The sequence below is a fragment of the Coenobita brevimanus genome, chromosome 98 (genome assembly GCF_032717465.1).
Source record: "Coenobita brevimanus isolate Jiangsu-jjx chromosome 98, ASM3271746v2, whole genome shotgun sequence".
Lineage (NCBI taxonomy): Eukaryota > Metazoa > Arthropoda > Malacostraca > Decapoda > Coenobitidae > Coenobita > Coenobita brevimanus.
Window position 1 is genome coordinate 4,543,101 of NC_137051.1, and position 20,060 is coordinate 4,563,160.

General features: G+C 40.4%; 1 protein-coding gene across 1 annotated transcript in view; it reads left to right on the forward strand.

Annotated features, from left to right (window-relative positions):
- The first annotated feature begins 1,231 nt into the window (after positions 1–1,231).
- LOC145414126 (putative phospholipid-transporting ATPase IIB) overlaps positions 1,232–20,060 on the forward strand; it is a 38,972-nt gene continuing 20,143 nt past the window's right edge. Inside the window, exons 1-5 of the mRNA XM_080283686.1 lie at positions 1,232–1,307; positions 5,033–5,210; positions 6,252–6,396; positions 7,621–7,734; positions 15,751–15,921. Of these exons, the coding sequence (XP_080139812.1) occupies positions 5,062–5,210; positions 6,252–6,396; positions 7,621–7,734; positions 15,751–15,921 (579 nt within the window). The 5' untranslated portion in view covers positions 1,232–1,307; positions 5,033–5,061. The remainder of the gene's footprint in view (positions 1,308–5,032; positions 5,211–6,251; positions 6,397–7,620; positions 7,735–15,750; positions 15,922–20,060) is intronic.

A 20,060-nucleotide genomic window follows, 5' to 3' on the forward strand; every position in this document is an offset into this window, starting at 1 on the left:
ATGTGAACGTACCCACGAAAATATATGCAGATGATCTCAAAACTGTATGTCAAGCTAGATACAAATTGTCGATAATGTGACTACCTGCCAAGCAGCCATTAACACTCTCGCTAGAGTTTCAAAATCTTGGGGTTTATCCGTGAATACTGACAAATATGTACACCTGAGATTTACCCGTAAAAATATCCCATGGGAAGAAGTTGGTCTTTCTGACATGCACTACAACTCTGTGTCTGACCTGGGAATACTAATTGATTCCCCACTTAAATTTCACCAACATATTTCAGACTTGGTTCATAAAGCTGGAGCTCTGTCGAACAGTATTCTGAAGTCCACAGTAAATATATTTCCCACATCCGTCCATTGATGGAGTACTCCTCGTCGTTGTGGAATCTGGGGGTAGGCTACATAGGCGAGCTTAAGCTGCTGGAATCGGTCCAATGACGTTGAGCAATGTCTATACAGGGGCTTGAAAACCTTGACTATACGAGCAGATTGAGGGCTTTGAACTTATTCTCTGTTCAGGAGAGACTGCTTCGACATGATATCATCAAATAGTGGCAAATATTTCATGGAAACTCCTCTTTGACCTCAGATGATCTATTTGCCCGTCCTCTTTGCCCTACTACTCGGGGACACCAGTTCGAGATTTCCCACTCCCGATGTCAACTTGACGTGCGTAAGAGATTCTTCATTATCAGATGCGTATCTCTCTGGAATTCCCTGCCCGACTCTGTTGTTTTTATTCAGGACCTAGCTTCTTTTAAAGCAGCTCTCACTTCCCATCTCGGCGACTCCATGTTCCAATTTCATTAACTATTGTGATGATATTTCTCTCTTGCCCTATTGCTATCTGCCTCTACCACTCCCACTTTACTCTTCTGCAAGTTGTTACTTCTTAGCTGCATATGGTACACCTTCCAGCCTTTGCTCTTTCTTACTTATTTCTTATTGTCCGTGGGCTGGCGCATCAGCTGTGTGTGGCTTCCGTGGGCCCTTCCTTTGGGCAAGCTCAGGGTCCGGGAAGCCCACCAGCTATACACAGCCCGCGTAGATACTAAAAGGAAAATGTAAGTTTTAGGGGAAACCTAATAAAGACAGTTTTTCAAATTAAGGTAGACCATTTGAAAATATATGTAGATGTTTACGAAGTGTTAATTTTTCTTCCACATTTGCGGTGCTACTACTTTTATTGCTGCTTGACAATATCGTGCACATAACATAGACCTCGCTCGTGGTGCGAATAGCCATTTGTTTGTTTACATCGTTTCCTGTGGAGGACCAGTGAGGATTACGCCATATTTTGGGTAAGTGTGAGTTAACCTTTCTGTATCAAATTTATCTCTTGAATTCTCATATTCTAAGTTTGGTTTGTACTGGATTACATGTATTAGAGACTATTCGTAATCGCAGGAGAAATTATGGGGAAGTGATCAGTGAAAACCATATCGGACATACGTCGTACCCCAACTTTCTTCTCAAATTTATCGGGTAGCGGATATCTGGGAAATGTTGGATTGAAACAGTGATGTGTCATGTCCCCATGACAACGACAGGGATACATTTATCCTTCTCGGTTGTTCATGGTTGCTGAAGAGGTTGATAATACGCCAGAAAACACCATATTCAGTATTGTGTATCATTAGTTTAACCCATGCAGTTTTTATTTGGTTGTTGATAAACTTGTAAAACTATTCTTACAGTAGCTAGCTGTTGTTACTACATCATCATTAAGCAAAACTGTACAGTAGTCTAACTTTCTTTTTCTCAGGTATGTAGAACTTTTGATATAGCCTATGATCTCCATGTCTTTGTAGGATGTTACTATATTGTACTTTACACAGAACTGTTAGTTATGTAAATATTGGTAAGTCCACTATCTTGACAAATATAGTGACGATTTAATATGAAAGCTCTCTTGACAGGTTTTGAAGTTGAGGAGACAAGAGGGGTTGTGAGCAGATTGATGCCTTCTTAAATATTCACTGGATGCTTCTAAGCCATGGCTCTAGGAATTATGGTGGTAAAATTGGACTTACAAGTTCTGTGGTGTGATAACTGGCAACATAGCTGCTAAGAAGTGGAAGAGTTTACTGTCCATATAGATTTTACCAAAGATTACACCAAATTTATATATATACAGTATATATATATATATATATATATATATATATATACCGGTATATATATATATATATATATATATATATATACCGGTATATATGTATATATATATATATATTTTTATGTATGTATATACAGTATATATAAGAAAAGGAGTACAGTGTTATGTTAAGCAATATTTTAAATATTTGAGTGGTGTATGATTGCTACACCTGCATATAATACTGTATACTGTACAATTTTAATTATGGTAAGCTAAATGTGGACATGTACAAAATCTTTGCTTCCGCTTTTGCTTCTTGATCTGTTTTTACTTCCATTGAAAACAGGACATACCGGTAATATGATTATGACATGCTTTAAAACACAGTATATACAGGGTGATCCAAAGTGAATGCAACCCATAAAAATGTTTGTCATTTATGCAACTGATAAGTTATTTGCCTTATTTTTGTATTTATGTTAAGCTGAGTTGATAACAAAGCACTCCTGAAAGTTTGGGTTCTGCAATTCAAAATGTGTTCCAAATGACCACCTCGACATTGCAGGCACTCCTGAATGCGAAATTGTTAATTATGCGGACGCACTTCTCTCCTGGGATAGCTCTGATGTTGGCCGTGATTTCTGTTTTCAGGTCTCTGATTATCTAGGGGTGGTATTCATAAACATGTTCCTTCAGATAACCCCACAGATAAAAATCTGGTTGATATTCGCAGGCTCAGACATACAGAAATGACAATGATTAGGTGGATGTGCAGTGCATCCCTGCGTGCAAGGCCTGGGGGTGGGGGCTGGGTTTATGATGGAAGAGTTGAGAGATAGGATGTGACTGGAGTGTATTGGTGTTGTGATGAGGAGAGGTAGATTGAGATCATTTAGGCATATGGAGAGGATGGGGGATAAAAATTGGGTGCAGAAAGTGAGAAGCATTAATATTTGGGGTGGGCTTGTAAGGGGTAGACCAAAAAAGACGTGGGACATGGTCATTAAGTGCGACGTCAGGGTTAAGGGACTGAATAGGGAGGCTGCCATAGATTGAGCAGCATGGAGAGCTGCCATTAGGTGACAAAGGCTGACGCATGCAAGCATGTTGGAGCCCTCAAAAACGAAACAAAATGAAACAAATCAGGTCGTTTGAGTCTGGGGCCCACTCAAGGTCACATTTCTTACTGATCAGTTGATCCCCATATCGTTGCCGCAGCCACATCAACGTTTGGTTTGAAGGGTATAGGGTGGCCTCATTCTGCTGGAACCATTGCTTCCCATGAGTGGTGCCCCTACATCTTCCTAATGTTGTGGGTTGCATTCATTTCATGTCACCCTGTATTAACTCTTTCACTATGAGACATCCTCCCCAAGCATACAGAATGAGTTAAGAGATTTTTTTGTTTTTTTCTGCCCTCTGCATTGTAGTGTAATTTTCTTAAACTGAATGTAATTGACTGGTGGTAGCAGGAACAAAACAGAAATTATGTATTGTACAGAAGGGGTTATATACTGCTGTATATGTAAATCCCTGTTTATTGTAACTTACTAACATAACATAATTGCTAGAAGTGATGATGGGAGGTATTATCGACCATCAGTCACTCACTTGATGTGGTGCTGCCTACTTCTGCTTCATCTTTATCATTGTGTCTTAGTTTCTGACCTCCTCTCTTCCTATGTCTCCTATTCGTTCCTGTCTCTTTATTACTTTTCCTTCCACTTTAGGTGGTTCGACACTGAGTGGCAACCCTAATGGTATCCTGTAACTCAGGAAACTATTTATAATGCTAGGTGGTAACCACATCATGGGGTATTGTGGAACTTGCTGTGGTGTCCCTGCTAACTGGATGGCAAGATGTAAATGTGGCATACCCTACATCCAGGAACCAAACTTCCACACTCTTCCCAGTGCCTTGCTGTTATGAGGCGATAAATTGCAAGGGAAAATCAGTTCTTTGCGAGAGATGGGCAGTTCCTTGCCTGCAGTTAATAGATCTGTTCAGACAGACAGACCAGGGTTGATCAGTAGTAACTGGAAGTTGATAGCAGTAAGATTAATGAGTAATTGTTTGCTTTGATGCTCTTCATAGTAATGCTTGCATTGGGTATGCTTCTGGTGGTGGTTACTAACTCTCACTAACATACTGTATGCCCCCCCCCCTTTTTTTTTTTTTATAAATACAGTAGTAGTAGTAGTATGGATCTAGCTTCAGCTTTGCATAACAGTGGTGACTGATATTCAGTCTTGAATAAAAATATGTAAAAATTCCATAAGGAAAGTTTTCCATGCTGTATTAAAATTATCCATGCTAATAAGACATGTACAGGATATAGCATTTTTTACTTGTTTAACCTCAGTCAGACATAACTGAATATGGAATACTGTACTAATATTTTCAGTCTCTTCATTATCATGTCACTCATGGAAGGCAGGTTTGTGGTAAGTTAACATATTGAGCCTGGTGATATTTTTTAATTACACTAGATTCTTGCCATCTGATTATTTTAGCTCACTTAGGGTAGACTTTTTTTATTTGTAGGGGTTAGACATACCCTTAATATACCCCTTCACTATGAAAGGCTTTTCCCCAATTGCATAAAATTGTCTGATAATAGCAAAAATAAACTATAAAAGACATCACCTGGATTCAGGGGTTTAGATACTCCTGAGTCCATGTTCTTTGTTGGTCTGGTATTGTAACTTAGTGAAAACTGTCATCTTGTCTTGATAGATAACAGTTGAACTTTAATTGGCAATTTTTCTGCAATACCCTCTCAATAGACAAAAAATGTGAAAAGGTAATGTGGAATGAGGACTGTTTACGCATTTACATGGGACTTAATAGGGGTGGGGGAGGGCAAAATTAAAGGAAGTGTTATTGCATTGTTGTCTTGCATGTGACGTACAGTTTTTGCTCAGGCATTTCAGCCACGGAGGGGGAGCGAATAATGATGAATGCAGCGGTAGATGGCGACTTCGAAGCAGACGAATCTCAATATCTCCTCTCAGATACTGACACAGAAACTCGAACAGTGAAAATGACAGGCTCCCAGAGACTATGTTGCCTCTCCTACTGCATAAGGAACTGTTGTGCCAGGTGAATGAGTTTTTAATTTTGTAATGGGTGGGATAGTTCTGTTTTTCTACTCCATCTAACTTTAGGCTTTAATTCAGCCGAGTGATTCGTAGGAACCTGATAGAGTTCATATTGTTACTATTAACTCCCATGATCAAGACAATTCAAATACTCTGTTCCAGCTCACACCAGATAATTTTCTTAAGTCAGAAGTAGTCTCAGTAGCCTGAGAACACTTAATAAAGGTCTTGAAGGTGAATAAATGTGGATGGATTTACCCTGTACACTGGTGCTGGAGAAGGGTTGCTTTCACCTGGTGACACCAATGCAGTATAATGCTGTTTGGTTATTTAAATGTCCCTCAACTCCCTCCCTTATTCCTCAGAGAAGAGGTTGGTGATTTGCAGAAGAGTAGCTGCAATCAGCAATCCATAGGTTCAAATTTAAGATGAGCTTGGAACCTTTACAGTAACAACAGCAACAGTCCTCTTCACTGCGGATCTAGTGAAATCTGAATAAAATCATCCGATGGGAGAAGGAGTAAAGTAAAGAAATGTTGACATACTGCACTGAAGAATTAGAGGAAACTGAGTATAACTCTTTTGCTATGATAGATGTCCCATAAACTGAATAAAATTGGCTGGTAGAAATTAAGATAATACAGAAATTGTACTGTAAGAATTAAATGTATAAATAGTTACATGTTTAAATACATACTTGAAATGGGGTATAGATTCTTTGCTTTCTTTACTGTGTATTGGGATAAAGAATAGCTGCTTTTTTTATTTTTTTATTTTTTATTTTTTTCCAAAGTTTATGAAAAATGCAGATTTTCAGGTCAGTTTATTAAGTAAATGTTGTATTTGAATTGGTGCTTCAAATAAATAATGTATTAAAAATTGCATTTTATAACTTAATATGCTCTAATCATTTACCTCACGCTCAAATTGAAATAGTTTTCTACTCTTGCTGTTGTCACTAGTTCACGTGTGATTACTAATTACGTATTACATATAAGAGTGTAAGAAGGAAAAAGATATATATATATTATTTCATTTTCAGACTTTGTGAAGGTCTTGTAAACTGTTGCGCACGTCGGCGGCAGTTGTCAGCAAGATCAGTTCGTATTGGACACCAAGCCACTGAGAAATTCCCTCCCAATGTTATCCGCAACCAGAAGTACAACATCATAACGTTTATACCCTTGGTAAAGGATGGGACCACATAAAGGTCCAATAGTTATAGCATCCCAGCTGGAGTGATGGCCTCACCTTGAACCATTAATTAGACTTTCACACTTTGCGCACTTTTAGCCTGAATCTCCATCTCCTCAAAGAAATATTATAGAGTTTGCCATAAATGTTACTTAGATCACATGTGAATTTCATGGTAGTTGGGGGCACTCACTATCCACTCAGTGCAGTGCTGCTCTCTGGTGACTGCCCTTTCCTTTCTTCCTTCCTTTCCTTCCTTCCTCTATTGTCTTTCATTCCTTTCTTCTTTCCTCTTCCTTCTGTTTATGGGTGACTACACTGAGTGACAAGCCAAGAGGTTTCCTGTACACCAGGAAACCATTTACTACACTGGATGGTAACCACATAACCAACTTGTGGCATCTGGTGGTTTAGTGGGTAATTAGGGCGCTCCAATCGGATTGAGCCTATCTGCTGTAGGTTTATATCCAAGGGATGGTTGGGGTTTATTACTCATGTAATGCCACTCAGGGATGAGTGAGGCTGGTCACTCTCATTGTAAATATCAGGACCGACTTGCCTAGCCCTGGGCTCGTTCACTTCTGCAATACAGGATTAGATGATGTGTGTATGTATATCTTATAAATTGCCCTAATTATCGATATTGATTGTAGAAACATTAAAACACACTGAGGTGGTTTTGCCATGTGGAGAGGATGGAGAGAGAGAGAGAGAGACTGACGAGGAGAGTGTATGGGAGTGAGGTGGAGGGGGTGAGCGGGAGGGATAGGCCAAGGATGAGATGGAGGGATGGAGTGGAGAGGTATATGAGAGAGAGGTGTGTGTGAACTGGGAGCAGTGCAGTGAAATGACTGGAGACAGGGCAACATGGAGGCCACCCCTTACGGAATTGAGGCATCAGGCAATAGATAGATAGACTGTAGAGGACAGATTGCATCTTTGATTATAGCTATTGACATGGGTATCATAGGAGAAAGGTACCTTAGTTTTTTAGGTGATGTTTACACATCCCTTCACTGGAGATTAAATACCATAGCAGTCTAGTTTTTTTTTATGTAACAGGTTTAGTATTGGTACTGATGTGTCATTATCATTTTAACCCCTTCATGAGATGGTAGATGTGAAACAAGGCTCTTTGATCTCTGTGTGAATATGATTTAGAGAGAATGGAAACTGCAGGTTTACTTTACTTCTAAAGACTACCTTTTCCTTTGTAGGTTCTGTATGAGCAGTTCAAGATGTTCCTGAATCTTTTCTTTCTGGTAATGGCAACATCACAGTTCATACCAGAACTTCGCATTGGTTATCTCTACACATACTGGGGACCCTTGGTAGGTGATGTGTGGTTATATTTTATGCACATAATGTAGATGTACTGTCATTCATGTTTGTACTGTATTGACATTTGCCTCTCCAGTCACATAAATATGCACCAGTTCAGTGCGTACCATCATGATATGTTTTAGTTCATTCATTCATGAATTCTCCATTCATACAAATAGCCACCAGTACTTTACTTATTATTCTCCTCTGTTGTAGGTCATTCATTCATCTGTTTATAGTAGCAAATAAATAAGTCACTTCCAAGTTGTATTTTACGTAAGTATAAAGGTTTCGCTGTAGTTTGCCTGCTTCAGGCAATCCCTTCCTATTCTTGGCTATCATAGTCTCATACTGGTGGAAACCAAGTTCCTAAGATGGTGATGTGAATGACTTTTACTTAAATTATCCCTGGTTTCCAGTGCCTTGCCACATCTTGCTCTAGTAATATTTTATAAATTAGGTATAACATCTCAGTGCCTGGATTCGCAGATGTGTTATTAGTTCTGTACCATAACCTATATTTGTTGACATGTGAAAGACAGTGAGAAGAGCACACAAAATCTTGCCATTTCTTGTTCCTCCGGGGAAAAAAAAAATTGTTACCACCAGGAATTTATCACAAGGCTGTTTGTGTATCATACAGTTCAGTGGTTGATTGTGTGTGTGTGTGTGTGTGTGTGTGTGTGTGTGTGTGTGTGAGGAAGAAGGAACCAAAGACCACGAGCCTGCATGATGGATGGCAACCATCACTCCTGGGAGGTAGGGTTAAGTCACCTTGGATCATACTACTTGTGAAAAAATGTTTGCAAAAAATCTGGAAATCTTCGGAAATAAAAGTAAAACCTGTTAATGAAACTTGTGGTAGTTTCCCCTCTTTAGAATTGCAGTTGAGGTGAATACAATATTTACAACTCACGGGAAAAAAGGGGGGGGGTGCATTTTGTACAGACCATCACTCGGAGGTGATCATCCATACAGACCCAGGATCAGCACTACAATAAAATTAAACATCTAGACACATAAAGCAATGAAAATGTTTGCTTCATTCATTATGCTAATTTCATATACACTCAACCCTCGGCTATCACTCCCAATTGGTCCCGCTATGGTTGCGCTATAGCCGAAACCGTGATAGCTGAATTGAAGAACTTATGGTAATAATTCTAATTGGTGCCATGACCTCAATATTTACCCCTAAGATACCTTTTTTGTACCACATATTAATATATAATAGTCTAAAAATGAGCATGTTTTATGATGTGATCACGATTCTTATAAATACCCCTCACAGTTGATTCATTGATGTTATGTTTCTTCCCCACACTTCGCTTGGTCTCACCATTCTCTATAAGTTTCACATTTCCAGTTTATCTGCATAACTTAGGTTCTTCCTCTTCTTTATTTCCCTGCAAGGTGCTGCAGCATTATGTTGGGTGATGGTAGGGGGACAGGGAGGGGGTACGTTGGCCATGGTCATATCATAAAAAAGGTTATTGTTCTCGCTATCACTGTTCACGGTCTGAGGGCGCGCACTTGAATGGTTTGGCGGGCAGGAGACTCGGTCAGGCGGCCAATCAGTGCTCGGCTGGCGCTGATGTCACACGACCAATCACGGAGTGAAGCTTTTGTTGGCTGGGTGGAGCACTGGAGCCTGGCCTTTTTGAAATTTTCGAACATTTGTGGTGCGTGATAGCAGGCATTTAGTGCGTGATAAAGGTATTTGGGTAGTATTTTATATAGGCGTGATAGTGAGGTACGCTATAGCGGAACCTGTGATAGCCGAGGGTTGAGTGTAAGATGAAAAAGAAATTTGGAAATGAAAAATCCAAACTCATATTCTGAACATTAATGAATATTGAGTTGAGAAAGAGAGAAGGGAAATTTTATTGAGGCAGCGAGTCTTTTTTGCTTGTCCGGTAGTTGTCTGTAAAAGTGCTTTCACTTTACTGTCTGTAATTACTTGCAACTCTCCAGTAGATAGCATTAAAGAGGTGCTCTTTTCACCTGACTTACTTCTGACCCTGAGATACATCTTAATTCACATCAGTGTTCCCTTTTACCCAGATCATGTCAATTTTCTTTCATTCCATTTTTTCCTTTCTATCAGCCTCAGTTTACTGAGGGAGAAAACACATGATTTATTTCTATTCCCTTCCCTGGTTGAGTTTTTCAGGTGTTTTAATGCACTACAGTTTATTTGTTTAAAATATGTATGTATGATGTTTTATTCAAAGTACTGTTCTGTAGTCATGCATCTTCTTATAGCTAAAAAAGAAAATCGTTAACGCAAGTTAGTGTGGGTGCTATGTACCATCCACCCCTAAATCGCCATGTACAGAACCTGCCTTATACAGTATGTAGGGTAGGATGTAAATTATATCCATATATTACAAACAATACCACAACTTTTTACACTCACTTTTATTGCATTTTATCACCGATATTCACCATCCCTATCCATATCACCATGATCTAGTTAGTTTAATGACACTATTCTATCTATCTGTCTGTTGCCAGATGCCTTAGTCCTGTAAGGGGTGGCCACAAACAAATTGCCTCCACATTGCCCTGTCCAATGCCACTTCACTGCCTTGCTACCAGCTCACATTCCATTCTCTCATATACCTCTCCACTCCATCCCTCTATCTCATCCTTGGCCTCCCCCTCCCTCACCCCCTCCTCCACCCTACGTGCATACTCGCTACTCGTTAGTCTCTCACACTCCATCCTCTCCACATGGCCAAACCACCTCAATGTATTTCTCCTAACACTCTATCACATCCACATCCACACCACAGCTATCCTTCTCTTTCCTCATTTGTCAGTCTGTCTCTCATTGTAACTCCACATGCTCCTCTCAAATAACTCATTCCCACTGCTCTCACTTTTGACTTGGGTCCTTCCATCAAGGTCCAAGCTTTATTTCCAAGTATTAGAGTTGGTATCACAATTCTGTCATGCAGTGATATTTTTATTTCCATGCTTACTTCCTTGTTCCTTGTCACTGCTTTCAAAGAACCAGCAACCTTTCTTCTCTGTCATACCCTGTCAAGCACTTCATCCTCCAAACTTCCATCCTTGCTTATCACACTACCCAAGTACTTAAATGCACTCATATTTTCCATTTCTTCCTCATCCAGCATCACGTTACATTCAGTGACATCACCTCTCTCAAAGACCATGGCTTTACTCTTCCCTACATTCTTCTTTATAGTCCGTTTCTTAAACACACGCTTAAACGCATTCACCAAGCCTTGCAGTTCCCCATTGCCTTCACTTAACAATACAGTATCATCTGCAAACAACAGCACAGGGAGTTTCCAAACACTGCCGTCTCTTATAAGGGTCGATCCAGCATCCACAGCCCTACCTTGTATCTTTTATAACCTTATTCATATACAGATTGAACAGCCATGGGGACATGACACATCCCTGTTTCAATCCAACCTTCAAATAGAATAACTCACTTATTTCACTTTCCACATACGCTGCAGCCTTAACACCTTCATACATGCTCTTCACGGCATTCAGCAGCTTCCCAGTTACTGCATATAATTATCCTTAATACTTTCCACATTCCTTGTCTACTCACCCTGTCGTATGCATTCCTTAAATCCATGAAGGCCGCATACAACTTTCCCATCTCTAGGAACTTTTACACTAAAGACCTAAAAATGAATATCTAATCAGCACAACCGCTTCCCTTCCAAAAACCTCCCTGTTCTCTAACATGAGTATAATTATAGTGGTAGGTGGGGTAGTGGTAGATGGTGGTGCCCATCATCCACTCACTCAGTGTAGGAATGCCTTATGGTCTCTATACTGAGTGGTAGGCCAAATGGTTACCTGTGCCCAGGAAACCATTTATCATGCTGGGTGGTAACCTTATAACTGGGGTTTTTGACTGGGTTAAGTGTCTCCCAGATTCCCCAACCCAAAATCACTTAATCATGGCAGACGTTTCAGAGAGCCTCGGAGGGCTGAATGCCTGCCCAGAGCCCCAACCAAATGGGCGGATTTGCATGGCCATGTGGAATGTGAGAGGTGTAAATGAGGAGAGCAAGAGAGTGGAAGTGGTGAATGTGTTCAAGAGTGCGAGATATGTAGTGATGGCATTGTGCAAAACAAAGGTAAAATTGTGTGAAGTGGAGGAGCGGGAGGGTGTGAAATGTGTACGATTGGGCATGAATGGGCAAGGAAGATGCATGGAAGGAGTTGGTTTGTTGATGAACAAGCTGTTGCAGAGTGGAATGGAAGATTACAAATGTGTCAGCTCGAGATGTGTGTATGTCAAGTTCAGGTTTGAGAAGGTGAAAGTGGGAGTGATTGTATCGTATGCATCGTGTGATGACAGGAGTGAGAGAGAGAAAGACAGGTTTTGGGATGAGCTGAATGAAGCAGTGGGAGAAATGCTCAGGAGCTACACAATGAATGTAATGGGCAATATGAATGGAAGAGTAGGCACTGGTCCTGAGGATGGCATAATGGGTTGTAATGGAGTACCAGGAGAAAATGATAATGGGAAGCAACTGAAGGATTTGTGTCAGGAAAGGAGGTTGTGCATCTGTAACTCTTCTTTCATACACAAAGATGCGCATAAATATACGTGGTATAGAGGGACGGAGATCGTGTTGAAAGGAGCCTGATTGATTACCTGCTCATAGAGAGATCGATGCTGGAAATGGTTGCTGATACGAGGGCCGTGAGTGGACGACGTGGAGGTCTGTCAGATTATATGAATGTGGTATGCAAGATTAAGCTGAGAGGAGCGAGACGGACCAGGAGAGAGAGGAGCAGTCAGGGAGAAAGACTGAAATTCAAGAATCGGAGGATCAAAGAAATGGCAGATGAATACAGGACCAAAGCAGGGGAGGAGATAGAATCAGTGAATTGGAATGAAATGGATCTGGACAGCCTGTGGAATGCATAGAGGGATCGCTTAGTTAGGGATGCTAAAGCGGTACAGTATGTGGTTTGGCAAGAGTAACAACAAGGAAGAAAGGTACGGCTTGGTGGGATGAAGAGGCTTAGAGAGCAGTGAAGGAAAAGAGGAAGAAGTGACTAGAGTGGTTACAGGACAGGGGTTAAATTGAAATATGAACCGAATATATTGAGAGCAAGAAGCACGTAAAGAGACTCGTGAAGGGGAAAAAAAGGAGGTAAATGATGATGTAGGAAGAAAAATGAATGCAAACTACTCTGAAAATAGGAGGTTATTCTGGAAAGAGGTGCAGAAATGTAGAAGTGACAGCAGAGAGAAATGTGAAAGTGTGAAGGATGTAATTGGTAGATTATTAACCCATGAGGGTGAAGTAAGGACCAGATGGAAAGAATATTTTGAAAGCCTGATGAATGGGGGTGTGCAGAGAAGGAATGTAGTGCCAGGAAACATGACATTTGCACAGGTGAAGAATGCCATGAAGAGGCTGAAAAATTGGGAAGCAGCTGGGGTTGATGAGGTGTAACAGAGATGATTAAGTGTAGTGGAGAGAGTGGAATGAAGTATTTGTTGGAGATATGTAAGAAGGGATGGATGAGTGAAACTGTCAGCAGAGTGGAAAAATGTACCCCTGTACAAAAATAAAGATGAGCAAAGTGAGTGCAGGAATTATCATGGCATAAGTTTTTTGAGTGTAGTAGGGAAAGTATATGGAAGAATTATTATAGAGAAAGTAGGAGAGATATCAGAAGTGCTATTGAGTGATGAACAGGGTGGCTTTAGAAGTGACAGAGGATGTGTGGATCAAATATTTGCAGTAAGACAGATAGTGGAGAAGGCTTGTGAAAAGAACAATAAGGTGCTTATGGCATTTATGGGTCTGGAAAAAGCATACGACAGAGTAGACAGAGAAGGATTGTGGAAGGTTTTGAGCATGTACGGTGTAGATGGTAAGCTGTTAGATGCTGTCAGGAGTCTTTGTGATGGTAGTGAGGCATGTGTAAGGGTAAATGGGCATTTAAGTGAATGGCTCATGATCATTGTGGGGGTATGACAAGGTTGTGTGATGCCCTCATGATTGTTCGTTATATATATATGGATGGGGTGATGAGAGAAGTAAAAACACGAGTAATGGAGAGAGGGATGGCATTGGTAATGAATGGTGATGGATGAAATATCTCAAATTTGTTGTATGCTGATGTTGCAGTGCTGCTTGCAAATACCAGACAAGAACTTGATAGACTAGTACAAAGTTTTGTTGATGTCTGTGACCTTCGTGCCTTGAGAGTAAATGTAGAAAAGAGTAAAGTGATTGGTAATCGAGAGAGAAGGTGGCTCCCAGTGTAATATTACAGTGAATGAAGAGAGACTGGAATTGGTGAGAGAGTTCAAGTACCTGGAGTAGAGTGACACGAGGAAGGAAAGTAGCTGGTGCTATGAAGGCCTTGATGAGAAGCAGAGGCTTGAGTGTTGCAGCTGCGCGAGGCTTACGTGAAGGAGTGTTAGTGCCAATTTTAACATATGGATGTGAGACTGTGGTGTGGCATGAAAATGAAAAGTCAGGAGAGAGAGCAGTGGAGATGGGACTGCTGAGGAATGTATGTGGTGTACAGAGAGTGGATAGGATATGAAATAACGTGATTCGTGAAAGATGCCGAGTGAAGTCAGTGGACACCAGAATCGAAGAGAGTGCACTGAGATGGTATGGTCATGCAGAGAGAATGGATAATAGAGTGGTGAAAAAGATATATCTGAGAGAATTTGGAGGGAGGAGGCGAAGTAGGTCAAGGAGAAGGTGGAGGGATATGGTGGATGAGTGTGTGAGGAAGAGAGGTATTGAAGTCGATGAAGCTAGGAGGCTGACAAGAGATCAAGCTGGCTGGATGAATGTTGTGAGAAGAAGTGCATGATCAGGGATTTGGCACCCCTTTTAATGTGACAGTGTTCAGATTGACTCTGTCGGATACATTTATGCGAAGCTACAGAATGTGTTGAAATTCTTTGGCGTATCAGATAGAGCCAGGATTCTGGGGGCTTGAATGATGAGCGAAAGGAAGTATGGCACATTCGACTGGGCAAACTTGGGCTGTCTGGACGTTGCTACTCCTCACCCTGCCCTAGGGTGGGAAAGTAGGTCTGGCTGATGAGGATGATGATGATGATAATTTTGGTAAGTTATGTCAGGTGAGGGGAAACAATGACCTTTCCCCTCGTCTACACATGTGAGAGGTAGACACATGCTGTGTAGTGAGTTAATTGGCTCTCCCACAGCACTCCTGGATATACTGGTATCATTTGCATCACAGCATATATAGCAGTTTTAGCAAACTTGTATGTTTGATCACCTTGTATGTCCTAAGGTGACTCCATCTCCCTACCATGGGAGCGAAATAAGGTTACAAGCTTGGTAATTAACCACAGTCATTACTCCTTGGCCAGGAATATTCAGGTTCATGTACAGTCACAGGGTAAAATTCTTTTGAACATCACATAATGTCAGAGTCTAAGCTCAGACTCTCACATTGTTACAAATCCTATTACACATCTCAAATTTCTTTTTTCCCGACTGTTTCCAGCATCTGTTGGGACATAATTACTTGTTTTAGCACTTGGTTGAGCATCCGGACCATAGAAAGCATCAGCTGACCACTGCTGACCCCAGAATGGTGATTCCTTGAGATGAAACACAGCATATTTTCATGGAGTGTTTTTGCTTGCAAATCAGTGTCTCTATTGATTCAGTCTTACTCTTTCTGTCTCCCCCCCTCCCCTCCAAAAGAAAAACATTACAAGTGGTAATTGTAAGTGTAAATGCATTTGGGCCCCTGACTATTTTCAGTATATTTGCCCAGCAGGTGTGCACTATCAAACTGCATTCACTCAGTTGGTTGAAAAAAATGGTGCTAACCTAATGCAGGAGATGCAATAAAAGTTTATTCATTGTCATGCTAAGGAGTGATAGTATTTTTCAGCATCACATTCTTGTTCAGTGAATGTTTCATGTCTTGCTTTGTCATATTGTTTGATCTCATGCACTTCACATGTTAGAGAACCTTATAATTATTTCTTACTAACTCATCATTAGGGCTTTGTAATTCTGGTGACAATGATTCGAGAAGCAGTGGATGATGTGAGGCGAAGACAGAGAGATAAGGAGGTGAATCAGCAGCGGTATAAAAAGATGACCCCTCAAGGTGGACAGAAGACTGTTACCAGTGCCAGCATTAAAGTTGGTGACCTTATCTTTGTAGAAAAAGTAAGTGGCTTTTCAGAAAGATTTTGCTTACCGGTACTTGTCTTTTATCTCAGATGCTTGAAGCTTCAACTTAGGATATCATCATTGTGGCTGTGACAAAAGAATTCTTTGTACCAGTAATCCTGTCCTGACTTACGTCATCATGATTCTCTCATTCCACCTCTGTTGGTATTCTTTTACGCCTATCCACATAACTCATCATATTTATTGCAGAAAAATGGCCCGTTTTGTTATATCAAGAGAAAATGTGGGAGTTTCAAGTATATATCTGTCAATGACAGTGTCTGAATACTGGTATGTGGAAGAAGATATCTCTGTACTTGTGAGTAAGCAAAGGAATTTCCAAAGGAGAGGATGAAGTAACTATGTAAGGAGATGCATTTGACAAGGGATTTTATATATAATACCGAACAAGAACTTGGTAGACTAGTGCAGAGTTTTGCTGATATCTGTGAGTGTCGTGCCTTGAGAGTAAATGTAGGATAAAGTGATGGCAATCGAGAGAGAAGGTGACTTCCAGTGTGATGTTGCAGTGAATGGAAAGAGACTGGAATTAGTGAGAGAGTTCAAATGCCTGTTTAGTGATAGAAAAGAGAGGAAAATGAGCAAAAGAAGTGGAAAGTAGAGTGACACAAGGAAGGAAAGTAGCTGGTGCTATGAAGGTCTTGATAAGAAACAGAGGCTTGAGTGTTGCAGCTGCATGAAGCTTACATGAAGGAGTGTTAGTCCCAGCTTTAACATATGGATATGAGACTATGGTGTGGCATGAAAATGAAAAGTCAAGAGTGAGAGCAGTGTATGGGACTGCTGAGGAATGTATATGGAGTACAGAGAGTGGATAGGGTACGAAACAATTTGATTCATGAAAGATGCCGAGTGAAGTCCGTGGACACCAGAATTGAAGAGAGTGTACAGAGATAGTATGGTCATGTGGAGAGAGTGGATAACAACAGAGTGGTGAAAAAGGTATATCTGAGTGAATTTGAAGGGGAAGGAGATGAGGTAGGCCAAGGAGAAGGTGGAGGGATATGGTGGATGAATGTGTGAGGAAGAGAGGTATGGAAGTCATCGAGGCTAGAGGACTGACAAGAGATCGAGCTGGCTGGATGAATGTTGTGAGAAGAAGTGCATGATCAGAGATTTGGCACCCTTTTTTAACATGATAGTGTTGGGATTGACTCTGTCAGATACATTTATGTGAAGCTATTTAATGTGGTGAAAGTTTTATATATAGAGTATACTGTACCGTATATCTATGTACGTATATCTGTGTATATATATATCCATCCATCCATCCATCCATCATACAATCCTACGTTGCCCTGTGAGGAGCATAGGAGCCCGAGGCTAGGCAAGGTGGTCCTGACATTTAAGATGAGAGTGATGCATATACTGTATATATATATATATATATATATATACAGTAGAACCTCTTTGATCTGGATTTCTGTGAATTCGGACAAAATTTAAAAATAATAAGCTCTAAAAATATGTTGAAAGTAATTCTAAAGTCATTTTCAGTATCAGCATGGAAAGCGAACGTCATTCATTTAGTCTCGGATCACGCTAGGTTGCAACATGGGCGCCTGTTTAAACACACGCTAGCATTCGTTCCATCAACTAGTTCACCAACCATTTATATTTTTACGCTGTATTTCACAAGTTAATCCTTCTTACCATGCCCCTTAATGCAAGTGTAGCTTCTGCAATGAATAAAGGTGTTAAAAGGAAGCATGTAACACTAAGTATTGCAGATAAAGTGAAAATACTGGATAAACTAGAGGCTGGTGTTCCTCCAGGAAAACTCGTGAACGAGTTTGGTATCGCCAAAGAAACTGTGTCGGACATCAAGCAAAACAAAGATAAAATTAGACAGTTTGCTTTAAAATTTGATGTTACAAACAGTGACTGTGGTGAAAATAAAAGAAAAACTCTAAAAATGCCACATATGTTAATAATTAACAAACATACCATATGTAGATAGTTTTTGGTATGAACTGGAGATTACCCTGATGGTCCGGACAATCTGCTAATTCGGACAACCCTTCCCCCCATATATTCCGAATGAGAGAGGTTCTACTGTATATATATCCATCCATCCATCCATCATCAATCCTACATTGCCCCATGAGGAGCGTAGGAGCCCGGGGCTAGGCAGTTGGTCCCGACATATATATATATATATATACGCAGGTGTACCCCAGTTTAACGAGGCAGTTGGTTAGGTAAAAACCAATCGTTAGGCGGGGTATTGTATATTGGGGTAGATTAGTAAAGGAATGGGATGCGGTTTTCAGCCTTGGGTTTCTCCCCAAACAAGCCCTAACCCACCAAGATGAGCCCAAAAACAAGTTTAAAGCAAATCTAAATGGCCTAACAGCTGTAAAAGAAGCAAACCTAAGCCAACACCTGTAAATAACTCACTAAAACCAACAAATAAAATATCGTCAAATATAAGCCTGGAAAAAATCAGGCTTAGTACACTGTGCCCCCAAATGACAATGTTCACCTCACCTATGACTAAAACATATTAATCTAAGTCTAAAAGCAGTTTATAAATCAAACTAAACACACAGTTTTAGTCTCTAATATCAAAATCGGTAAAAAAATCAAATCCTTTCATTAAATCGGGGTTTGGCCATTGTTAGGTGGAGTATTGTTGCATTTCTACCCCCCTTGTTAAGCCAGGGTATCGCGTCGAGGGGTATCGTATATTGAGGTATACCTGCATATACTGTAGTGTATATATATATATATATATGTGTGTGTGTGTGTGTGTGTGTGTAAATATTTATTTATACATATACAGTAATCCCTCTAATATCCGAACGCCCAATATCCGAACATCCCCACTAACCGGACATAATCCTCCTGGGATCCAATATTCCCAAAATGGGCCAAAAACTGCAAAAAATTCGAAAAAAATCTCACTTTTTTCCCTCCCATAATTTGAAATTCCCGCCTGGCGCCAAACAGCTGTTACACCATGGTCCCTTCACCCCTTCCTTCCTCCCCCTCCCCCCTCCCCTGTCAGGTTGCCATTTGGTATTTTTCATTACCAAGTGTGGGCCAATTTGGTAATGAAAAATTCGTTTGGTAATGCATTAGAATAATGCATTACCAAATGGATTTTTCACATGTATGAGGATACACAGGATGGAGATGGTGGATTGTTTGCTCTCTCTGATTAATCTGCTACCCTACATAGTGTGAAAATAATCAACATGGTGTTAGTTATAAGGAGAGTGATTACATGTATTTCCACTTGTATATATAATTAGTGAAGAATATATGCTAGCTTTACGAATTTGGTAATGAAAAGTTATATTTGACAATGAATGTTGAGGAGATTGGTAATGTGGCTGTTGCGATCTGGCAACTCTGTTACCCCACCAACATCAACAGTCACAGCTTAACTCCGATGGAAAGCAGATATTCATAACAGTGCAAGCTACAGGTGCTTGTTTTTTGTGAATAAACAGTGAATAAACTGCAATACCTTGCCACTAGAACACACAGGAATTTACAGTGTTGTGCAGTGTTAAGAAATTAGAATTTAGAGTGCAGAGGATTAACTGTGGACTGCAAACTGGCGGTTCAAACCAGTCCAAGACCAAGGGACTTGTAAGTACCCAGAATGTTTAATATTGTATAAACTCACCTCTAAAACCTCATTTTATGGTTCTTTTGCATTTATTTCAGTCTTTTATGTGCCTTATTGGTGTGATTTGGGTCTTAAATAGGTGCTATGCATGTCCAGAGGGAGTTGTATAGGTGTTTTTCAGAGTTAGGGTCCATAAGTACTAGTCCATAAGCTGGGGCCCAATATCCGGACAGGACCAATATCCGGACCTGCCTATGGCTCTATTGATCCGGATATTGGAGGGGTTACTGTACCTGTATATTTATACGAGTATACTTTTTTACAGTTTGAAACAGAAGACTGAATGTGGAGGATGCAAGAGAATTGCAAGGTGTGCTGTTTCCCACTTTAATGGATGTCTGAAACTTTAGTATGATCTGCGTATGAAAGCTTAAGAATGAGGTCAGTGGAAAAAAGGACTTTAGAATGTACGTTATTTGTGTAATGTAGGTAGGATAAACACCCTGGTCTGATCATCCATTTAGTGAAATCCCCC